This window comes from Lutra lutra, chromosome 1, assembly GCF_902655055.1.
Source record: "Lutra lutra chromosome 1, mLutLut1.2, whole genome shotgun sequence".
Lineage (NCBI taxonomy): Eukaryota > Metazoa > Chordata > Mammalia > Carnivora > Mustelidae > Lutra > Lutra lutra.
In genome coordinates, this window is record NC_062278.1 from 39503659 (window position 1) to 39528030 (window position 24372).

The 24372-nt window shown below is 33.7% G+C and overlaps 1 protein-coding gene across 4 annotated transcripts in view; it reads left to right on the forward strand.

The window, feature by feature from the left end:
- The window catches only part of CADM2 (cell adhesion molecule 2), a 1105278-nt gene that overhangs the window by 994052 nt on the left and 86854 nt on the right, over nucleotides 1–24372 (forward strand). For all 4 annotated transcript variants that reach the window (XM_047722125.1, XM_047722134.1, XM_047722152.1 and 1 more), the window contains one exon: nucleotides 12674–12852. In XM_047722125.1, coding sequence (XP_047578081.1) covers nucleotides 12674–12852 — 179 coding nt within the window. The remainder of the gene's footprint in view (nucleotides 1–12673; nucleotides 12853–24372) is intronic.

Here is a 24372-nt window from a genome sequence, read left to right on the forward strand (position 1 = left end):
AACAGTTAAACTAAGAAAATTCTTATTCCTCTGAAAGCCATATACTTAATCTAAAGACATTTTCTTGCATTACACAGATCTTTACAATGTGGAGTGTATATAGATTCACTTTTTCAGATATAACCTCAATTATACAGAAGCCCCCTAAACTTCAGAGTCTGAAAAAATTTAAATGGTAAACAAAGCCCTCAATTGTAGAAAATATGAACATTTATAGTGGTCTCTAACTACAATAGGAAGAATCTGCCACTAATTACCAATGGCTTTACAGTCCAACTCTTGCAAATTTAGAGTACCAAAAATATTTGGGATACTTCCAGAAAAGAAAAAAGGAAGAGAGAATCAAAATAAAAAATAGGAGAAAAGAACAGCAACCATTATGACTTGTTGCAAGCGAATGTTTCTGAAATGGCATTCTATGATGAACTTCATCACTAGCACTCAAGATTACAAGTACAAGGATGAACACTGTGAAGTTCTTGTCTCAGGAAGTTGAAGAATGAATCTTGTGGACCAAAGAGAATGAGCAAAGTGATAGAGTTTTATTAAGCAAGAATACAGATGGGTAATAAAGAGGGCACGGATTGTATGGAGCACTGGGTGTTATACACAAACAATGAATCATGGAACACTACATCAAAAACTAATGATGTACTATACGGTGATTAATATAACATAATAAGGAAAAAAAGAGTACAGGAAAAGCTCTCAGATGTGAGAGCAGTTCCAATCAGGTTGCCAATGAAGGCTTTTAATCTCTGGCCTTTTATTAGTTAGGACTTTACCAGGAAACTTGCTGGTGGTGAGGACAGTGCTCTGTAATTAAACATGAGAGATACATTGTATGTGAGTCTTATTTCTTTTGACATCTATTATCTTTTGATATGTGGATAATGTAGGTTTGGTTAATCTTTATAGTTAATTTCTCCTTTGAGGCCTGATCATTGTGTGTGTGTGTGTGTGTGTGTGTGTAGATATTTTGTATTTTCTGTGGTCACAGCATAATTTTTTTTTTAATTTTAAAAGATTTTATTTATTTATTTGATAGAGAGAGAGAGAGCACAAGCAGGGGGAGCAGCAGAGGTAGAGGGAGAAGCAGGCTCCCCAATCAGCAGGAAATCAGATATGGGGCTCAATCCCAGGATCCTGGGATCATGACCTGAGCAGAAGGCAGAAGTTTAACCAACTGAGCCACACAGAACCCACACAGTGTAATTATTAGAAAAATATTTTAGCCCTAGCAGTTGGGACAGGGGTTCTGATTTTTTTTCTGTCTGTATACCTGAAATACCCTCACAGCCTAGTTGGGGCCCCTGTTTCTTCCTTATCTAAAGTCTCATCTTTTCCATATTCAAAGTGCCCATATAAAAGCAAGATTAAAAATATAATAGCTTTGTAGCACAAGGACAAAGAGACCTATAGGGCATAGGAACTCTCACTCTGGGTCAGTGTTTTTCAAATTGCTGGCTGTGGTTAATTAATGAGTTGTAAGATCAATTAGCAGATTCCTTTTAGAGCCAAAAATAAAATAGAAAATAATAGAATTAGAAAGGAAAATATAGAGAAATATAGAAGAAAAAGTAAAGACAATGTCACAGTGCCTTACAAAGAGCAAGCTTTCATTTCCTGTATGGGTTTGTGCATTATGTAAGGTTGTAAAATGTGATTTTCTATAGATCACACCTCAAAAGGTTTGAAAATCATTGCATTAACACCAGCTGTGGTGAAGCGGAAGTCTTAATCACTTCAGTCCTTCTAAAACCATCAGTATACAAAAATACATGTTCAGACTGAAGAGGTCTGAGCTCCAAAAAATAATCAAAAGCCACTAAGAATGTTATTTTAAATAATCCAGGTAAGTTTGAGCTTTTGAGAAGGGTTTCATTCAAATGATCAAAATATACTTTCACATTTTTATGTCTTAAATTTCAATTATCTTCAGCATTGACTTATATGGGGAATTTAATTCCCCAGCCACCAGATAAATGATGTGCATTTTACTTTTACTTTTCTAAGACCATTTGTTTTAATACCAGAAAAGAAACAAGTCATGGAACAGAAGCAGTTCTATAGTAGTAACATAGTGTTTAATATAAATATTCATAAATAATAGATTTTATAAATTAGCATTATTTTATAGTAGTATAAGTAATGGATTATAAAGTAACTCATACATGGGATATAGGACCACATCATTGCAATGCCCCCTTGAACTTAATGGTTTTCAGGCATCTGATTGATTAAGATGCTTGTAGATACAATTTATATGACATCAAATTGTCCTTATAATGTACATAGATTGATACAGTGGCAGATTCTGAAAAATTTATACTCAGAAATTCTTGATTTAAAGAAAAGTGAAAATGTTCCAAAGTCTAGCTTAGTCAAAGGAAGTTTTCAGAAGTGACTAAGTTTCAAATAAGTTGAAAATATTTTCTTGAGCAAAATCATTTTTAAATATATCATAGAGATTTTAAGCTTAATGTATATACACAGAGGAACTTATTACTGCTTAGGTTACTTAAGATTTCTTGACCTTTTAACCAGGAATTAATATTTTTTATTTACCAAAGAAAAGAAAAGTTAAGTATAGATAAGGCATGGGTAATCGTTTTGCTTTTGCACAAAGCCCTTGAGAGATTATCTCAAGCATTTGTCACAATTTTGAATATTTTTCCTTCAGTGCTAAAATCTGTCACTCCTTCAGGATCATAACAATCCTATCTTTTCTAGGGATAATCTTTTATTTGTTGTCCCACAAATTGGCTGGAATTATGCAGTTTGTATGACTACATTGTTTCTCAAAAGTGTTAAAATAATCATCAATGAACACTATCTTTTCAGTAAAAAGTGGTCCAGGATTTCACAGGCACTCTCAAAAAGGCCATTATTTTCAAAGCTTCTAAAGAGCACTTACCTCTTGCGTATTGGTTATTTTCTGTTTCAACTATCAGCTTCTAAACTTGGAGGCAAAAAGTGCCTTAAAAAAACAGAATCAAGTAGCATATGCTCAGATTAATCAGGATAGAAGTCCTTTTCTTATTTGCTATTGAGGTTTTAAGTGTAATGATGAACTTAACACTGATGTTATTGTCCCTTCTAAATCTAATCTTTAATGTAATGAGACTTCTACTTGACACCACACTAGTGTAGTAGTTGATTTCAGGAGTTTACATGAGTGAGTAGGTAGATTCAAAATCAGAGTGTCAACTTACAATTTAATGGAATAAGTAGGCTTGAATTTTCCACTTCAAACTGACTTCATTTATTACCACCTTAACACCTTTGACCCTATCGACAGAAGTACTTACGGTGATATTTGAGTTTGGGGCTTTCACCACCAAGTCTTTAAATACGAATCATTGAGATTCTCAAACTACGCATAGTTTTTTACATGAAAAAAAAAAAAAACAAAACTGTGCAGGTATGGGAAATATCATACCTACACTGAGCAAAAGCTAACCTCTAAAAATTGCTATGATAAAACACATGATTGAAGAGCATGTCCTAAACCACTAAACACAAAAGGGCATGGGGACTAGTGAGAAAAAGAGGCTAAGGAACCATTCTACTCTTTTGCTTTCTCATACAAAATGCACAGGCATACTTACTAGATGAGTCAGGACGAATAACTGCAACAGGCTAGAAATACATGGAGAAATTATGTATTTAAAAGAGACGGGGTGCCTGGGTGGCTCAGTGGGTTAAGCCTCTGCCTTCGGCTCAGGTCATGATCCCAGGGTGCTGGGATCGAGCCCCGCATCGGGCTCTCTGCTCAGCGGGGAGCCTGTTCCCCCCTCTCTCTGCCTGCCTCTCTGCCTACTTGTGATCTCTGTCTGTCAAATAAATAAATAAAATCTTTAAAAATAAATAAATAAATAAATAAATAAAAAGAGAAATTGTTTAATAATTCCTTCATCTGGGTAATTTCCTCAAGCCCGTCCTTCCTTTTTTTCTCTTTACTTACTGTACTGTTTTAGCCCTAAATATTTTAAATGTTAGGGCAGAGCCAACTTAACAAATGCTAATACTAGCTGTATCAATATATAAATTTTGCAAAAATACACATTTTCAATATTATGTTGAAGAGTTCTAGAAGGCAGAAATGTGTAGATATAATCATATATTCTAATTAAATTTTATAATGCTACATGAGACATATTTCCACAGATCAGAGAAATAAACTTCAAACTTTTTAGATACATGAAATATTCAAAGACATAGTAATAATATTTACTTTGGCTTTAAAATTGTTTATCTCAAAAAAATAAAATATTTTTCTCATTGCTCTTCATGCTTATTCTTGCATAATGATTTCAGGAACAGTGTGTAAGCAAATAAAACATTTACCCTCTCCTCATTTTTTTTTCTTCACTTTGTTTTGATGTTCTGATAAAGAGAAGACAGAACGGTTGTGTTCCTCTGGGCTGGGAATTAACCAGATAAGCACAATGGTGGAAAAAAGAAAAAAAATTTTTTGATTGCATTTAAGACTGGTTAAAGAGGGGTGTCTGGGTACCTCAGCTGGTTAAGCCTCTACCTTTTGAGTTGGCTCAGTTCATGATTCTGCAGTTGTGGGATTGAGCCCTGCATCAGGCTCTGTTCTCAGCATGAAGTCTGCTTCAGATTCTCTGTCCCTCTCCCTCTCACTCACTCTCTCTCTCTTTCTATCAAATAAATAAAATAAAATAAAATAATAAAATAAAATAAAATAAAAAGTCTTGTTAAGAGAGAACTAAAGGTAGAGGGGAATTGAAGAATAAAAGTAAATGATGGGTTTATTAGTTAGGATTTTGATGCATACTAGAACAGTGTACTGAGAAGATGGGAGGTTTTAAATGTTTTTAAATTGAAAAAAATTGAAATTTTTCAGGTTTATAGTAGTGAGGTAATGATGATGACAAAGTTTGGTGTGTGATCATGACTGAGGTAGGACCAACAAAATAATTACCAAATATGAGGGAATCAGGGAACTGAGAGGACAAGGTATTGGATGGGTCAGAAATGTAAATGTTTAAGTCAATACATTTTTGAAGAAATTCTTTCTTGTTCATATCACATTATTCTCTTTTGCATTCTCTTAGACCTCTTGGGCTTCATTCTCTCTCTTTTCTCATCCCTTAAATGAAAATATTCCACAATATCCAGTAATCTATCCTTTTGTGTTCCTTTTGGAGCTTGGGCATTTTCTTGACTCCAGAATCTCTCTAAAAGAGTCCAGTTCTGTCCTCAGCCCTGACTTCTGATTTCTCATTTCCTTATTGCTGAATAAAGATATATTTCTTGATCTTCTTCTAGCTCTTGAACTTAGCATGCTCCAAAGTAAAATCATCCACTTTCCTTATCTGCTATATTCAATTTTTTTAAAATTTTGTTTGTGCATTTGTTTGTTTATTTGGTTGGCTGGTTGGTGGTATGTTGGTTTCACATTGTTATTTTTTCTTATTTAAGACTGAGATTTTTCCTATTATATAAACTGGATGGCATAATGAGAACAGGCCCTCTCTCTCTCTTCATGAACACCATACATTTTCTGGCTCCAAAAATTATATTTACTTTCCCAAGTGCTATTCTATTATCTTCTTTTTTTCTCTGCTTTCCTGTATTACTCCAACTTTATGTAAGACCTGGCTTTCTCTCTTAAGAACTCTGTAGATGGTCTCTTTATTGAAACTTCTTTTTTCAGATATTTCACATTGATATACTTAAAAGAAATTGTGAACAGTAATACTTCTTAAAAGACTTAGCAAAGTATATTTGTTTTTCCTAACTGTCTGGATGTTTTAACCTGGAACCCAAGGCCAGGTTTGAGTTCCAGGCTAAAAAATGTACACATTTTTTATTTTTATTTTTTTAACTTTTCTCCTCATGTTCGTAACCCAAACCTTTCTATTTCTTTGCTTTTGTTCATGGTTGTCTTTATGACCAGAATGTTCTCCACCACATTTTATTCTCTCTTCCATATAAATGACATCATCAGTCTTTTGTTCTAACATTAAAATAATACTTTTCATCTTCACTTTTTTCTTATAAACTGTCTTGGACTAAGTTCCTTATGAGTATATCTGGTCCTGTTAGAATTTACTTCCTGACCTTTAATTTTATTATTCCCAACTCAGTTATCCTACCACAAGTCATTAACTTTGCCCTTTCATAATTTGTTATCTTAGTTAATCATGATATCACCTATTATTGACACTGTTTTCTTGGTCCTCGCTGTATTTAAATTCATCTTTTCAATAATATGGCTTCGTGAGGGCAAGCATCCTAGCCAGGGTCCTAACTTCTCTCAAGTTGGCATGTCCATTTCTACCACTCAAAATCTTGCCATAACTGGGGCGCCTGGGTGGCTCAGTGGGTTAAGCCGCTGCCTTCGGCTCAGGTCATGATCTCGGGGTCCTGGGATCGAGTCCCGCATAGGGCTCTCTGCTCGGCAGGGAGCCTGCTTCCCTCTCTCTCTCTCTCTCTGCCTGCCTCTCTGTCTACTTGTGATCTCTCTCTGTCAAATCAATAAATAAAATCTTTAAAAGAAAAAAAAAATCTTGCCATAATTAAAGATATCAATCAAGAGTTATAGCTTTCATAAAGTCTGTTCTAATGTCCCTAATATAAGTATGGTGAATTTTTATGTTTTATAACTCAATTCTGCCACTTACCATGTCCTGCAAGTGTTATGGTTGATGACATATATCTTATATAAACTACAAAAATGTAATATCACAGAGAGAAGATGTTTATTTTCCTCATATCCCTCATAATTTCTGGCTCAAAAACTTATACACATTTGTTTATTGATAGTTGTTAGATAATAATTGTGTAAACTTGTGAAGTACCTAGTCAAGAGTACATAGGCATATTTAAACAATAACAAAAATCTTCACTGAGCTTTCACCTGTCTTACGATTACAAGTGTAAGAGCAGAACATTTTCTGCTAATTAAACTCATTGAAACTCATTGAGGACTACCATAAATATTTCTGAAGTTTTGTTTTCCTTTGAGCAGAACTGTATCTATAAAGACAGACATATAACTGTTTCATTGATCATGTTTTAAAATGAACTTCAACTGTAATAAGGAAAATATTCAAAGTTAATTTGGATAATAGTAAAAGTTACTTGATGTTTTAAAAATTGCTTCCATATAAAGCATGAAATCCATATTGCAAATAAAAGGAAAGAAAATTTTATCACAATTAAGTTGCACAACAGTCAGATTTGAGGAAAAAGCTCAGTTTGATGAATTCTCCAAGATCCTAGATCAACATTTTACAATAATTAAAAATTTGATTTGAAATATGTGTGGACTATTACACAACTGTTTTCAGAAACCTCTCATTTGATCCTCAATAGCAAAATAACCTTTTACGCATTTTTATATTTAAAGTGGTCAATGTAATAAGTAGCTCCACACATAATCTCTTTGTATTTTCCTGTGTAGCAGCCACATCACTTTCTCCCATCAGAGACTCCTTACAAAATCATATTTTAAGTTGGTTGCATTAGTTTAAGAAAGGCTACGCCTTGAACTTGCTTTGTCTTTATATTTGAGATTTTAAGAAAAGGAGCAAACAATACCAGCTTCTATTTTTTGTGTTTTTTTTCTTCCTCTTTTTCCCTTCTACCTCACTTGGTTGGCAATGTCTGGGCTGTGGCTTATGGATGCAATTTCAATCCACCCAATGAAGAATGGCCGAGGCTAGAATCTCTCAGAATCCTTCTTCCCAGAAACGAATAAATTTAAAATTTTTAATTGAACTGAATATCAAACTCACTTGTCAATTTGAACTTAATTTCTTTCCCTCTGCTTTTCTAAAAATGTGATCGCATGAACATAATTTTATACATAGACAATTCAGTATAATTTCTTCAGTATAATTTTGCTTCAAGCAGAAAAATGGATCAAGATGTTTATATAGCTTCTACCACCTTCTTCCACTGTAGAGTGAAACCATCACAGGAAATAGAGAAGGATTGGGCTTAAAAATCTCCCTAGTATTAAATCTTCAATCATATCTATCACCTGGGAATTTTAAAACTGAAATAAAGGTAGTAATCATCTTCATGTACCATACACTTATAAGTGCATAAGACATCAAGTCATTAACTATAAGTTCCTGTTTTGTCTTGAATGAAAGAAATATAAGATATGGGCATTTGCAAGTTTCTTTCTCTTTTCTTTGAGCCAGAACAAGGTGTTTACTTGAATGCTACTACAGCAACTTATTATTTTTCTTTCATTTAGGAAAAGTAAGTTTCATTTTCATAAGACTAATCTTAATGTTAGAGCCCAACATGTACTGTGCTTGTGAAGGAAAAGGCACTGTAGAACTCCAAGGGGATATAGCCATTTGGGAAAAGGAAGATACTGGAGAGTGCTTCCATTCCACAGTTTGGAAGATCTTTTACTTGTATTTACTTCTGCAAGGACACCAGACCTCTTTTTTAGGAGATCTGCATTATGATGCTTATTTTTCTGTAACTGAACTGCTTGTTCTTTATTCTTCTTCTCGAGCATGAGTCTAAAGAGGATGAGATATAAGAAGGCAAAGCAAGATTCCATCAGCATCAATATCTAGGGAGTAAGGATCCCATATACAGTTGGAAGAATTAGAGGGACTGTTCTTATGGTATAACTTTTCAGAATAAGTGCCCCAAAGACCAAAGAGTTTCAGTGGAAATGAGTAATCAGGTTTGTATCCAGCTCAAGATATTAAATAGCTTGCTAACCCAAGGGAGTTGTGGCAATTCCTTCTAACACTAATTTATAAACAAGGAGTTATTAAAGATATCAGAGAATTTCTCATTAGATACAGAGAAAACAAAATATGAGGTTAATAAAAATTTTTCTAAAAATCTGTTAAGGTAAAACAATTCCACCAAGACCTTAGAATATAAGAGAATAAAAATGTACGCACATGTTTGGTTTCTTCTTTCACTTTTTTTTTTTTAATTTTTTTGTTGTTGTTTTCCATTACCCTATGAAGAAATAGCCGCAAAATGTCATTAGGTGCATAAGGGGAAAAAAAAAAAGTCTTTTTAGCCCTATAGATTTGGTAGACAGAAACATAAATCAAATGTTATCTCATACGGAAGATTTCCAAATTCTAATTACATGGGCTTTTAAAGGGGAAACTAGATTGACCATATTAATGTTCTCACTATGGAGTTATATAGCATTATCTCATGCCCGGTGCTGTGTCAGTGTCCTGTTACTCCTGGTATCTAGCTCCTACTCTTTTTCAGCCTTATCACATAGAAACATTGACTGGAACCACTTTTTAAATGATCTCCTTTGGTTGCCTGAACAGCAGGGAAGATGGTTATTCATTTGCAGCAAGAAACTCAATCATTTCTGGGTTCCAATTAGAGAAAGCCTAGGGGCCCTCTTTATTAAGATGAAACACAAATTGTATCAAGACTTGCTAAACCACTTAATATTTTTATGGTGATATTAAGAAGCTCGAACATTTTAAGTACTAATTGGAATATGTGTAAGGTATTTTTAATCGATGTATAAACTCTAACCTCCATTTCATTAAAATTGCGTCTTATGGAGCTAACTTTTTTTGCCACTTTGAAGATTTACCATACAGAGTAGGATCAAGGATCCTGTAATATTCAGTGTCAGTAGTGACTTACACTTCTATAATCTCCTCTGAAACATTTCTGCAGGTATTTTTTCATTATTTCCTAGAAAAGAGAATTATGTTTTAGAAAACATTCTTTTTAAATACAGACTGGTAGCTTAAATAATTTATCTAGATCTTTAACTTCATTTCTGTGTATACAACTCAAAAATACATATCTAAATTTACTTAAATGATTACAGGGCCAAATACTTGAAGATGTGACTGAAATCTTATGAACACAAGCAGAGAAAAGTTATGACAGTTTGGATTTGGGGGGTATAATTTTGAGTGTATGAAAATGCAGAGAGAGAGAGATCCAGTTATATCTGTGTATGTTTAAAAGTTTTTACTTATACATTAAGAAAGTATTGCCTCTTAATGAAATACATCTGTTGAGTAGTATCTTAAAGATGAATCTTTTAAAATTCAAGTCATCCTTAATATAACTTATTTTAATGTTGGCCTTATGTGGCTTTGTAGAAAGGACACACCTTCTAATATTTCAGTTATATGCAGTAAGTCATAGTTTTGTCTCTTCAAAGGATATTAAGGATGTGCAAGGTTCAAGATTATCTAGGCTCTCAGTTTTAACATAAGAATCAGTAAATTCAAAGAGCAGCTTGCTAATGTGGGTTGCGTGATGCAAGTTGAGAAATATTAATGGTTTATATTTTATTAAATATACTATGGGAGTGAGTTGTCTATATAATTGGATGATATAAATTATTTTATTTTCCAATAGTTTTAGATAACTAATTTCTTTGTTTCTTTTTTTCTGCATAAAATGCCCTTTCAGAATTTTCATGGATACAGTCCTGGTTGTCTTCTCTTTGTTCTCTCCCAAATGCCTCACTACTTAAACTAAATGATTCTTTCATCACATTGCTGATCTGCTTGTTTTGATACTATTTCCTGTATTTTTTATTATTTGGTTCACAGCTTTTGCCACTTCAGAATTTTTTCAGAAAAAACATATTCTCTGAATTAGAAAAGATGTCATAGTTCATTAATCAAGATATATGTTCTCATTGTCTTTACAGTAACAAAATGGAAGTGAAATGTTTCCCAAAAAAATCAACAAATAATTAAACCTATTTCAAAAATAATTTCTAATACGATAAAATAATGTTAAAATAGAAAATTTGACATAAAAGAAGTTGGAAAATATTTATCATGTTAGTAAGCAAGAGGTAGTGGACAAAGCATTAACTACAGAGTTAGACCAATGTTTGCATACATCTCTGATCATCAACATTCTTACATGCATTAAATTTTTAAAAATGATATCAGAAGTATCCTTGTGAGAAGTATAGAAGATATTAGTAACACATCTAGGATAATTCCCATATCAACCCATGGCAGTAGGTATTATTAACTATTCCTAAAATTTATAATTACAAAACTATGTAAGACATTGGAAGACAGATGTCCATGGTTCATTTATCCTTTCTTCCCCGCAAACAGGTTTTGTGATGAGAATTCTTTGCAACAATTTAATTAAAAGAGAACTACCAGTTCCCATAAGTTCATAAAACTTTTCTTTAGGTTCCACATATAAGTATGATCATACAGTATTTGTCTTTCTCTGTCTCATTATTTTACTTAGCCTAATGCCCTCAAGTTCCACCCATGCTGTCTCATATAGCAGGTTTTCCTTTTTTCAATGTCTGAATAATATTGCATTATACTTAGAATATATTTTCTTTATCTTTTCATCCATTGATGGACATGGGTTCTTTGCATATGTTGGCTTTTATAAACAATGCTGCAGTGAACATGGGATGTAGATATCTTTTCGAAATAGTGATTTTGTTTCCTTTGGATATTTACCCAAAAATGGAACTGTTGGATCAAGCAGTAGTTGTATTTTTAATATTCTGAGGAAACTTCATACTATTTTCCAAAATGGCTGCACCAATTTATACTTCCACCCACAGTGTGGAAGTATTCCCTTTTCTCCATGTCTTCCCTAACACTTGTTATTTCCAGACTTTTTAATGATAGGCATCCTAACAGGTATGAGGTAATATTGCATTATGATTTTGATTTGCATTTATCCAATGATGAGTGATGTTGAACATTTTTTTCTATAATTGTTAGCCGCTTGAATGTCTTCTTTGGAAGAATATTTATTCAATTCATCTGCAATTTTTTTAGTTGGATAATTTTTTTGCTACTCAGTTGTACAGCTTTTTATTATTTTTTTTTTCCTGTTTAATTGCTCTAAGACTTCCCCTGTAATGTCAAGTGAAAGTGTCCAGAAACAGGGAATAGAGTAGTGGAAGAAGTGGGTGAATATTGTACAGATTTCCAGTTATAAGATAAATAATTTCTGGGGATGTAATGTACAGCACGCTGACTATAATTAACAATGTTGTATTGTTTATTTGAATGTTGCTAAGAAACTAGATCTTTAAAGTTTCATCACAAGAGAAAATATAACTATGTGAGGTGATCGATGTTAACTAAAGCAATTGTGATAATTACTTTGCAATATATACATTTATCAAATCATTCCATTTTACACCACAGTGTTAGTTGTCAATTGTATCTCTACAACTAGGAGACTAAAAGAGAGACCTTCAAGGAAAACCAGTAGGGGGTGAGAAAAGAAGAAAAGGTGAGGGGAAATAGCTTCAGATGGTTTCAAGCAAAACTGTCACAGTGGTAGTAGCCTCAAGTATAAAGGTGTAATTCCAAGTACTTCTGGAAAAGGCTGCTCCAAAGCCCCAAAGCCATCCTCCAGAAATTGCAGGTATGAAAATTCACATCAGAATCGAGGCCACAGGATTGCTCTAATGACTCAGCAAATTAGTCCGTTAATACACGCCTGCTTAGTTTAACAGAATAGAATTAAATTATATTTGCCATATCTCCAAATCTCCTGAGTGAGAGCATGGTGGTTGTTTGCTACCTTCTAGAAGTTAGCATATGTATGTGCACAAAATGATTGTTAAATATTTGTAAATTGCTTGATTTATATACTTCACATAATATGAAAAATTTCTCATTTTCATATCTATGTGCATATTTAAATCCAATAGGCCAGAACCTGTTTTGTGGACAAAGGACGGTGGAGAATTGCCAGATCCTGACCGAATGGTTGTGAGTGGTAGGGAGTTAAACATTCTTTTCCTGAACAAAACGGATAATGGTACATATCGATGTGAAGCCACGAACACCATCGGCCAAAGCAGTGCAGAGTATGTTCTCATTGTACACGGTGAGTACTTTTTGGATATCAGTATATGTGAAAGAAATGAATGACCTGAAAAACTTTAAATTTATCACAGTCTTTAGAATAATAAACACAATTTTAAATGGGTTTTCTTTTTCTTTCAGAAGGACTTTTCACAAAAGATTCACAATATGTTCCAAGTCAAATTAATAAATTTACAACATACACTAAAAATAAAAATTATTTTTGTAAAAGGTTTTTTTATTGCAATTATATAAGTGTTGGTAGTGACTAGTAAATAATAATGGTTTTCTTTGAATTTTGCAAATAAATGCTTTTAGTTATCATAATCATAATCATAATCATGAAAGCTATATTTACTTTAAGTTAGTTTTGGTTGTAATATCATAAAAATATACTTTATTACTATAGCTGGTTTCACAAGGAATGATAGCACATTAATGAGATGCAGCAAAGACAGAGGTGTACAATATATAATTGCATTAATTTCTTATGAACAATGATATGAAACAGTCACAGACATTTTTTCTTCACTGCACTAATCTCACGATATGAGTAAATATAACAAAATGGCAAAAAGAAATAACAGTACCTAAGACTGAGACAATCCCTGTTTTTCCAAACCTCCAAAAGCCACAATTGTTGCTCATGATATAGCTTTAATATATTGTTAGATAGAGATGAATTTTTATGAGATCGATAAATAATGTAATAAAAAATTAGTCAAGGTTCTTTATTGCAAGACTTCTCAGAGTTTATTAACTATGCCAGGCTACATTGTGAATTTCCAAGAGAAAGAAACATTAGAGAATGTAAGATTTTCCTCATATTTCACTATGAAAATCTTTTCTAAGACTAGTATTGTGCTAATACAATATAACAGTATTCCAAATGAACACTGTGTAAAACATGATACTGTAATAAAGCCAGTGTATCTTAAAAATATGAACAGAGTATATTTATTTGAGATCTTTCCCATGAATCCAATTATAAAGTACTATGAGAAGCATGAATTAGTTCTGTACCTTTCTAAAACAGAATTTTGTGGGGGGGGATAGAGTCTAATTCTTTGTAAAGAGATTTTATTTTAGGGAAAAAATTAATACCGTTTATGTTTTTTCCCCAGGTATTTACTTTGTTGTGGTACAGGACAAACTGGAGAAAGAGAATATATTAAATCAATATACAACTTTCGTATTCTCAAATTACTTTAGTGTATGCAGCCTTTCAATTCTTAATACCACTTTGCTGTTGAAGGCCAACGAGGACTTGCAGTACATAGACTGACCACATATAAACTCTTTGAAGATAGAGCTGAGAGATTAATTTCTAGCATCCTATGAATTGTGCAGATTACAACTTTCTGGAAAGATCAGCCTAATCCAATTAAATTCATAAATTGGAACTAAATGCGTTAAAGCCCTGTAGACACTCCCTGCCAGGCTTCCTGCCAGAGACAGTCTAAGAAGTCCTGGGCGTGTCAAGAAAATAACTTAGATTCTTGGAGCAGGACCCGGGAGTAGCTTTCAGTTCATGCTGACCTGTGTGTGTAGCTCATGCAGTCATAGAAGTGAAGTCTGATTCACTCTGCGCTTTCTGAGTGCATTTCACTGACAGTTGTAGGGAACCTAGGGGCATTTTGTATAGCATGTCACATTGTGTCTAAAGCAATAGGACACAAAAATACCAATAGTTAGAAGGGAAGTGATAGAAAAAATAATACAGTTTAGATAAAAAGTATGTCATCCTTTTTTTTTTTTTTACATAATTCAAGTGGAGCAAATGCATATGTTTTCCCAGTGTTTGCAAGCTAGCCAACAGCATGATTTCCTAAATAGCCAAGCTACCTTTAGGTATTTGGCAGTTGACATATTTCTAATAAATACTTCTCTAACCACTTTGTAAGAAGTCATTTTTGGCTTTGCTTTTTGAACTACAATTCATCAAAAGCACCCCATAGATTAATGTTATTCATGCTGCTAGATAAATGCTATGAAGTTCAACAGTAGTTTACCTAGGATTATTGACACAAGTAATGAGAGGTTCGATGAAACAGTGAAACCATATTACTCTGTGTTTAAAAAGAGCTCCAATTGGGTTCATTACAAAATAAAGGTTTTTTTTCCCCTTTGCACACAGGGTATAATGTTTCATTAGTCACTGGTTGTATAAATATAAAAAGCTACTCTCCTCTGTTAATGGTTTGGCTGTTTCAAAACTCTACTAAATGATGAAATTTGAGTGGCATTTCGATCTATAATGAATGCTGTATGCATTTCGGAATGGAGTGATAAGTGATCATTTGTGAGAACTTTACCCTTTTATCTTTTACACCAAGGTTGATTTTACATTAGCTGTAATAATTTAATATAGCTCTAGCACAGAAGGGCCTTTCATGAGCTGAGACTGTGTCTTTGACTCTACCACAGTTGCCCATGTTCTATTGATTCTTAACTTGATGGAGGTCTGAGCACTTTCCTGTGAAATCATCTGCTATCTAGATGCCATCCTAACGGTTAGATTTTATTCTTTGGGTGTCAGTGGAAGTACATTATTTAAATGTTATCACATTTAATTGTTAACAGCACTGACATTTTGTGTTGTGGACACTGGAGAGTTTTCTTCCCCCTCCTAATTATACCTTTACAAATTTCAGCTTTAGAACTACAGATGGTAATTTGAAACTGCCAGTCTAAAATTCACCATCAGTGAAAGGTCTAACAAAATTTAACATACAAATACTTGTAGGATAAAATATTATATTTATGAACAATTTGTACTTTGCAGGCTTTCATCAGAAAAGAAAGTAGCATTTTTCATTAACAAGTTCAACAGTGGAAACATTTATGTGTTGAATTGGTAGCCTTAGTTATATATACTATTAATTTGTGTCAGAATAGTTTTTTTTTATTTAAATTCAATTAGCCAACATATAGTACATCATTATTTTCAGATGTAGAGTTCGGTTATTCATCAGTTACATCTAACATCTGGTGCTTATCATATCACGTGCCCTCCTTAATGCCCATGACCCACTTACTACATCCCTATAGCCACCTCCCCTCCAGCAACCTTCAGCTTATTTCCTAGAGTTAAGAGTCTTTCATGGTTTGTCTCCCCCACCTTTTTTTTTTTTTGCTTCTGTATAAAAAAATTGAAGTCATTCTCATACTTTTGTTGCTATCATACTATTTATTTTTTTAGAAGGGCTGATTATTTCCATGTCAATGGCATTTAAGCATACTATTCCATTGCCGTTTTACTATTTGGAGAACTCAGATCAAGAGAAAAAAATCATTCATTCACCAAATAAATATTTAGCATTTAACTACTGAATACTAAAGTACTATAGAAGCAAAGGTGAATAGAACTTAAGTTTAGAATTTAACATGGAAGATAAGCATTCAAATAGTTATAATACCAAAATAAAAGAACTAGAGAAGAATGGACAATCATGTAGCTGTTTGAAGTCTTTGAGAGTGTGGTCTAAGTGTCTATAATTAAAAAAAAAAAAAAAAGTAACAGAGCACTTCTGAATTGTTCAAAGGCTAATGGTGTACATCATAAATGGAAGTAGCCAGCACAGTGCCAGGTGCATACATATGCAATAAATCAAATTATTATAATTATATTACTAGTAGCCTTAAGATACCAAAGGAAATCTCAATCCACTCAATTTCTGATGAAAACCTTACACAAGAGTTGCATACAGTTTAGTGCCCAGAGTCTTCCCTGAATGGTACTCAGAGCATAAATTAGGTTATATCTATTAAAGAATGAGACAATTGTAAATTCCTGCCAACTAGGCAATAGAGGATATCTTAAAATTTCAATAGTATGACAAATTAGTTACATAGAGAGTACAGGATAAAAGTTATAATTACTCTTGTTTCTCTAATACAACATCAAGTTCAGAGGGTTTAGGTTAAATATCTTTTCCTCAAACAAGACTTCCCAGATTCATATCTTCCAGTATAGGGAACATGGAGGATACCTTTTTATCACATAAGGAATAGCTGCAGAGAATTACAGATGACCTGAAGCTAATCTCATTTTGTGGATAGAAGCAACTCAAGTTCTAATATTTATTTCTCATCAACTGTTGCAAAATACATGTTCTTTTGAAAGTGTCCGAAACATACAGCACCTGGGAAATTATGAAAAAGAATACGACAGTGAGAAACACAAATCAGATTTCCTCCAAATCTTAAATTTCTTCTTTCTCTGCACTGCCAATACCTTTTACCTGCCTTCATACTCATGCTAGAGAAATTTATAACCACTCCTCGAAATACAAATGGTTGTGGAACAGAGAAGCTGGGACTCCTTAGTATCATCTACACTCTCAAAACCCGCCCCGGGATTTGGGAAGATATATAACAATACAAGTAGAAAAAAAATGAGTAGCATATTTCTTTTTCCACCAGAAGTGGCACTCTGCATGGCAGGCCCAGAGCATGGGAGAGAGTTCCAGGGAGTCAGGTGAGAGTTTCAGTGGAGAATCCACTCCATTCAGAACCTGACTCAGGGTTGTTTGAGACAGTCGTAACAGAATAGAGATGCGCTCTGTGAGAAAGGTTTGTGTGACATTTCCCACCTCTCTTCAAACATATTCTTCCTATTAATATAATAACCCTTATATGAGATTTAAAATTATTTTGCCACTGTTCTAAAATTCCTTTACTTCATTATTTTTCTTTCTTTTTTTTTTTAAAGAATTTATTTATTCATTTGACAGAGAGAGATCACAAGTAGGCAGAGAGGCAGGCAGAGAGGCAGGCAGAGAGAGAATGAGGAAGAAGCAGGCTCCCTGCCTAGCAGAGAGCCCGATGCGGGGCTAGATCCCAGGACCCTGAGATCATGACCTGAGCCGAAGGCAGAGGCTTAACCCGCTGAGCCACCCAGGCGCCCCTACTTCATTATTTTTCTATTTGTGTGAATAACTTTTGTAACAATTCATTACATCATAATCTTAACTTACTATTCTTGTTTTAAGTAAAATTACCCACTATATTCCCTATCATATTTTTACTTTTATGTATACATATTTTGCTTTTTGAGCAAATTTTACCTTAATGACCACATAAAACAAGTAAAATTCTCCATAACCAGTATTATTATGGTAGAAAGTAAAAAATAATAAAAAGCTTCTTTACGTGAGTGACAGTCACTGACTAGATATCTCTAAGATATCACTTGACAGTTATGGTTTGTTTTATTTGATCATGTATCTACTGCAATGAATACTGCTGAAAAACATGATAGCTTTTTTATGTTTCCAGGATAATTTACCTCAGAAGTAATACATATACACTCACATTCACACACACACACAACACACACACACAAAATATAGGATCCATCACATTTTATTGTCAGTTAATAAGAACCATCATTAAAATAGTATTTTAGATTTTTAATAGTAAGTGGGAATATTACTGCTAGAAATCTCTGTGTGTGTTAGTCTGGTGAAAGGTATCAAGCGATTGCATATGCTTTTCAGCTTTTAAAAGTCAATACAACTACTAGTTTCATTTTCTTCTACTTTTATTGTAAATAATAAATATCAAAAATACTCAGAGATAGGCATACACACAGATGTTGCAGACTTCTGCATCAAGCGAAGTACCTAGCTTTGTTGCACATTTAGATATATATCTTTTTCACAGATTATATTTAAGTGCAGACTCACTTTTAATCTTCAGTGCTGATTTTCCCTTTTACTTGATTTGCTTACTGTGGGAGAGATGCAAACTGAGTCATGGAGGGTGGACTTTCACCTTAGCAAACATTTCCAAATCATCTATCATCTCCTTCAATTATTTCACTTGGGTGTACGATATAAATTCAGTTGCTTTAGGGTTATTAGTACCTGGTTCTAAATTTAACAAAATAATTTTTGCATATACAGGCGAATGGGGTAATAATTATGAAACAGATTTGGAATATCAGAAACTAATATGCTGAACTTGTTTTTAAAGTTATCTTACCTTAGAACTAAGCAAACACAATTTTAATGCATGTATTTCTAGTCTTACAGTATTTGTTATACATATTCATGTCATGATTATCAATGATTTAAAAACTGTTGAAGACACTCATCACATGAAAAAATGCATTTCAGTGCTTCCTAGTGAATATGTAGCTAGACTAAAAAGTTGGCAGTAACATCGAAATTTACTATTACATTTATGTTGCAATGAAACGTTTAGAAACAATGAGAGACTACATGACTTTTTTCCCCCCTCCTCGTTGTAGTGTTAGCCAGGTGATGCAGATCACTGTGGAACCAAAAGAGTGAATTTTTGAGCTCATATGGGTGGGTGGGCAGTGAGAAAGAGAAGACTGGATTATGGACAGATGCACAGCCTAGTAAACATTAAAAAGAGATAGAGCTAAAATCTGTTCCCTCACACGGAAACAGACCACCCAGTTGGTAAATTAATTCTATGTACTCATAATGAGCATTTTTCCTTTGGAGAAGCTTTCTTTAGAAGCATAGATGGGAAAATACACAGTGAAGGAAGAAAAGGAGAGGAAAGACACCCATATGGAGCAACAGACAGTGTGCTAATGGAAGAGCCCTATGGTTGCTGCTCTCATCTCTGGTTGAGAGTTTGCAGACAGTAAACTAGTTGGACGATTCTTAAAACTGTATCTTCTTTAATCGCTGAGATAAAACATATCATTTCTGCACATGAATAAAGCAGGGAGAGCTGTGATGCCTGTGGGAAAGGCATACCTCTGACTGGATGAATGTGCTGTTGAACTCCGCAGAGAGAAGGGGAATGGGATCAAATAGTGGAGTCAAGAGCACTGTTTCATTATAAAACATTTTAAAAGTTGCATATGTGCAGCATACTGAATACAGGGTTGAGTTTTAATTCCACCTCTTTGTTTTAAGATGAGCACGAATTGGATAAATTAAGGTTTTACCTTTCAGAGTAAAAAAATTCATTCAAAGATACTGCTCTGCCACTGTGAAGTCAATGTTTGTGTGGTACTTCCATGGAGCACTGGTGAAACCATCCATGGGGAAAGCCCTCCTTCTTGCCTGAATGGAGAAGAGTCTACCACCCAACAATTTTAGCAATTTAAACATCTTTTCTTGTGTTATTTATACATAATCTTTTCTATTAGTTGCAGTAAAGTAAATGGAAGAATCCATGATACTCAGTCTTTCTAGATTTTTATGTGGAAATAAGGTTAGGTTGTAGCTTTACAAAGATGTACAGAGCCCTTCTACTCAAGTTTATCAGCATTAGTTGACTCATTTGTTAGAGAATTGAAGCAATATTCAAGTCCATGGGGAATTGGGCATTTGTTTTCAGAAATAATGGCACACCCAACTAGAAGATACAGATCTTTCATAAAACCTGCTTTGTAGCTTCTTACAATGTAGTTTTTACTAACATTGTAACAGCATATCATGTACTTATTCCAGAATCTAAAAACTATCCTTAACCCCTCTTTATCTTTATCTCCAACTCATCAGCAAGTTCTGTTGACACTATTTCCAAACCATGTATTCAGTATGTCCACTTCTCTCCATTATTCTCTCTAACCTAGACTAGAGAGACATCCATGTCTATGATATCTTTCCCATATAGTTATCATGTATTAATGTTTTAAATGCATATTCCTTCATATCTTTCCCCTATTTAAATTTTTCTAAAGGCTTTTCTTCACACTTAGTGTAAAACCCAAATCCTATCAGCTTCATTTACTAAACCCTGCATAATATGCCACTACCTGCATATGAGACATCTTATCACTCTCTACCTGATCACTTGTTTCCCTGGTCCTCTTTCAACTCCTCTAAGACATCAAGCTCATTCTCTGTCTAGGAAGTTTGTCCAGAATGCTTGTCCAGGAAGCATGAATATGGATATTTGTAAGAATGACTTCTTATCATTCAGATCTTGATTGAATGAATCTTCTGAGAGAGATCATTTTTGTCGACTCCAATCTAAAATGGCCCCAATCATGCATCACTTAATTTTAATTCTCTGCAAGTCATTTATCATTATTTGTTATTTTAGTTGCATATTGGTATTTTTATTTTGTACATGAGTTTATATACATATATATGTATGCATTTATGTTTATATATACTACATGTATGTATCTGTACATGTGAATATATTCTATATCCATCCAGTAGATTATGACTTTCTTGAAAGCAGAGACCTTATGACTCTCATTCATCTCTGTATCTCTAGATCTTAGAACAATGCCTTCTAAATAGTAAACAATCAATAAATATTTCTTTAAGGATTTTAATATTTCTTTGTCCCTTTCTGTGTGTCTCTATCTTTGTATCTATCTCCCTCTCTTTTCAACAGAATAAACTTTAGTAAAATAATATATATGTACATACATACATATATACATAAACACATATATCCACATATATTCATATATATGTATGCCTGTGTATACTACCCTGACTTCTGTATACTGGTACCCTGACTTCAGAGCAGAATTAGGGAAACTGATATTCACTCTTTTTTGTCACCAAAATCAAGAACTTTAGGTTTCATCTCATATGGGAAGAAGAAATGATGATACCCAGAGATATATTTATTTAGCAATCCATATGTAAATGGTGCCTTACGCAGTTAAGAAATGCACAAAATGGACAATGTGTATAGAATGTGTATAGAAGGATTAATATCAATAGAAATCCTAGAAGTTCCACATATGACTGAAACCATACGTGGTATATAAGAAATAGTGTAGAAGATCACAGGGAAAGGGAGGGAAAATTGAATGTGAAGAAATCAGAGAGGGAGACAAACCACAAGAGACTCTTCATTCTGGGAAAACTGAGGGTTGCTGGAGGGGAAGTGGGTCAGGGGATGGAGTAACTGGGTGATGGGCATTAAGGAGGGCACGTGATGTGATGAGCACTGTGTGTTATACACAACTGATGAATCATTGAACACTACATCAGAAACTAATGATGTACTATGTGTCGGCAAATTGATTTTAAGTTTAAAAAAATGAAAGACAAAAACAATCATAGAAATTAGATTTCTGCAATTGACTTCACATGTCTTCACATGTTTTGCTTTGTTTTGTTCTGTTTTGTTTTTGCAAAATTCTGTGATTATTGCTTACTAGAAATTGGATTTGTTCTTGGAAGTCTATAACATCACTTACAAAGATAATATTTATTTCTGGACAAATTTTTTTTTTCTGAAAATCTCTATCACAATGTTATACTATCTATCTAATTCTTTATTATTTCATAAAATTTTCCTTAAGTATCTACTATATTTAAGTGTTAGGCCAAACACTGCAAGGCTTGTAAGAAATAAATAAACACTCCTATTATGCCTCAACTTCTTAGCAAAAATTAAAAAGTGAAGAGTTTTCAGTCCTGTGCCTTACCATGATGTGACTTTAGAGATGTTTTCAGGGTCCCTCCATTAATTGGAATATTCTAAGAGACTTATTCAGGAGAATATGAAGTTCCATGGTTAGAAATGCTTTACTTTGGTAAAATATTCACTTTCTTATTGAGAGCATATTTTAAATGTCAGTAGCTTGGGGAAGGTAATCAGTTTGTATAACTAAATCCCCGGGGGGGGCAGTTTATTTAATAATCTGTTGTAAGGTTAGGAAACACTTTGCTTTGTGTGAGAACTCCAAACTTTAGGGATGTGGGTCAGTATGTGGATTTCTCAACCAGTGTTTTTCTCCTAGATCGTGTGTCTCCCATATGTATTCATACTTGATTTGAGTTTTTCTTTAACGAGTGACAGAGCTCTTTTTCCAAAGACAACTTTCATCCTCACAGAACTTAAAGTATTTGACCAAATCATCTGATTTACTTTTTGACAAAGTACTTTTAAGAAAGAGCTCATCGTATTGAAGTAGGGGGAGCGAAGTAATGTAGAATCATCCACTTGGAAGGGTTTTCTTTTTTTTTTCCTATTTTAAATTCCACTTTACTTTTGTCAGTTTGGAATATGAAGGAATATTTTAAGAGAAAAAAAATGTACACTTTTTTTCAAACAACAGACTGATTTTATTCATAAACTTTTCCTGCAATTACATGGAACTGTTGGTTACCGCCTACAGGTTAAAATTGCAGTACTTTTCATTTTTAAAAAACAGCTTTTTTTTTTTAATTGCATAAGTCTTCCATTTAGTATGTGAAGCCAGTAGAAGCTATCAGAGGGATGAAAAGGGATTCATTCAAATCTAATTTTTAAAAGAGTTCCTTTTTATGAAGCAGATGAGGTTACCATATGGCTCTTGAGAAGGAAGCATGCATGGGCAAGTTGAGGCCTTGTCAACCCGGTGGTTGTCATTTCAGTAAGAGCCGTGGTGCTGTTATCCATTCTTACGCTATAATCCAAATAGGCTGCTCCATGTAGCTGAACATAATGGGAGCAGATAAACGTCCTTCTCTGCACAGGTAAAAGAGCAAATATAGTACATTTTTCCATTACAATTGCTTCCAATGGCAGTGCAATTATCAGTAAGAAGGTTAAGGATGCCCTATTATTTTTAAGGTTAGGAAATGTGAATAGCGTCTTTCAAAAAGACATTTCTCACCTTAACACTTCTAATATATGTTGAGTTCTGACCCTTCTGTATCTCCACTAATAATCCTTGGTTTGGACTCACTCTTGATTACCCTTGGACCACCCTGGAGAGTTAGTGACATAAAGCAGAGAGAAAGTAGACATATGGAGTCCAGACTAAATGGTAGCAATTTTTCTCCCTATTGAACACTAGTCCTTGGAGAGAAACAAGTAGCTTGGGCTTCTGGGACTCTTTAGACTTAATTTTGCTTAGAAAATCCATTCTGAATGGGCCAGAATGCCATTTTTAAAAAGAGAAACTGCCAGAAAACAAAACAGGTTGACAAGTTAGAAATTATTGTACACTGCGTTTGTAGGGAACAGAACATACCTTTAACCTGAAAAGCTCGTTATTGGAAAAGAGGTGCTACACCATTCTTCAATTTATTGTGTACAGTGCTTGTTGGAACTGATTTCATTTTAACAAGGTTATACAGGATCTGCTCTGCTCTAATAAGCTCCAGTAACAAAATGTGGTTGCACTTTTTTTTTAATTCCTTCATTAGGATGTGATTAAAAAGGGCACTTTTCTATTATTGAATTGGATGATATGATTTAGAGCTCTAACACTTTTAAAAACATTGAAAACCCGCATTCAGAATATAAGATTCTTCAGTGTGCTGCATTTTAATTTTTTTAAATAATCATTTAGACTTGAAGACTCTTAGCAGAAATTTCTAAAAAAACATCTCATACATGGTAATAACAAGGAGAGGATTTTTTTTCTCACAAATTAACCATGAATAAGTCTCAATTACTGATTCATGTTATTAAAAATGATACTATTCCCTATCTACTGACATCATTGTCATTACCACCAATAGGAACATTATTTATAAAGTACCAGTCAAATTCAAAGCATAGAACTAGGTACCTGTAGGAAGCACAGAAGTGTATCATTATTCTATTCTCTTTGTTATCTTATCATATTGTTGGCTTGTGAAAA